Here is a 1,168-nt window from a genome sequence, read left to right on the forward strand (position 1 = left end):
ATGGGCTAGAGTTGCTTAAAAGTCTCAAGTCAACTAATAGTTCAACAGTAAGTCATGGCATTTCATAAGACACTTGGTCCCATACACTAACAAGTTATAGTTTAGTACTTCAGCGAACTCAAGTACAGGTTTTGTCCAATTGTGTTATAACTGCTCTAGTATTTTCCTGCACATGATGAATACCCATGACCAGCTGAGACTTCAGGGAGAAAATATATAATACTGTTAGGATAGTAAATACCTGCACACATCATGAGTTTTGCAGGAGTTGTGTTAGTTTCTGGGAGATTTTGTATACTGGATTGCAAAATTTATTTAAGAGAGACTCTTGCGGATCTTGAGCGACTGGGGATCCTGATGTAATCTATGTAAACTTGTTTTGATCAGTAGTAATTCTGCTTTCTTTCTGTTTTAAATAATTCTGGTATTATTTATTTTGTTAGGCGCTATTTGATGAGGTGTTGCAGAAAGTTGTAAGTGCACTAATCATGGTACATTGCCCCGATACCATCACAGGCTTAGTACAATGGAGCTCTAACTTCACTGCTAAACCATATGCTTGGACCAATGCATGTACTGTACATGCAGAGGGAAAGTAAGTTGCTTTAAATTTTGTTTAATGGTATAAGTATTTTTATTTAACATTTTTATTAAATATGTACATCCAATACCTTTTTGATATGTTGTAAGCATTTGCTAAGTGCAATTTTTTTAACTGTTGCAGGTATGAACTAGCAGCTTTAGAATACATGGATAGCCTAAGACGTTACTTACAAGTTGATGATCAAGTGAACGAGGTAATGATGTGCAGATTTCCAAGATTACTGGATTTAACAAGTGGTATTGCCAACAGTTCCAGGAACATGAAGGGAGAAGATACTCAACCAAAGAAGATACTTACTAGGCTTGCTGACTCACCTGTACCAAATCAAGTTGTTATTGAATTTATGATTAAACAGGTATCACTCAGCTTATCATTCAACAGATATCACTCAATTCTATTCAGTTATTGTATTCCCAAATTACTGAAAGGAGAAAAAAGTAATTACAAATACAAGCATTGCAGATTGTCAAACAGTTACAGAAAGTTACTTGACTATCATTCCTTTTGGTGTAAAACATAATTACATTCAATGACAAAGAAGAATATATAAAGCATAAAAATCAT

The 1,168-nt window shown here is 34.3% G+C and overlaps 1 protein-coding gene across 1 annotated transcript; it reads left to right on the forward strand.

The window, feature by feature from the left end:
- Positions 1-443: 443 nt before the first annotated feature.
- LOC117111718 (serine/threonine-protein kinase SMG1-like) lies at positions 444-959 on the forward strand (the record flags this gene model as incomplete). The annotated part of the gene is given in 2 exon segments (XM_033254711.1): positions 444-595; positions 725-959. Coding segments are annotated over 2 exon segments (387 nt in total), but the record flags the coding sequence as incomplete, so codon positions are not given.
- Positions 960-1,168: the final 209 nt, after the last annotated feature.

Source organism: Anneissia japonica, unplaced genomic scaffold (genome assembly GCF_011630105.1).
Source record: "Anneissia japonica isolate Jap-2015-1 unplaced genomic scaffold, ASM1163010v1 scaffold82790_len1168_cov258, whole genome shotgun sequence".
NCBI classification, from domain to species: Eukaryota; Metazoa; Echinodermata; class Crinoidea; order Comatulida; family Comatulidae; genus Anneissia; species Anneissia japonica.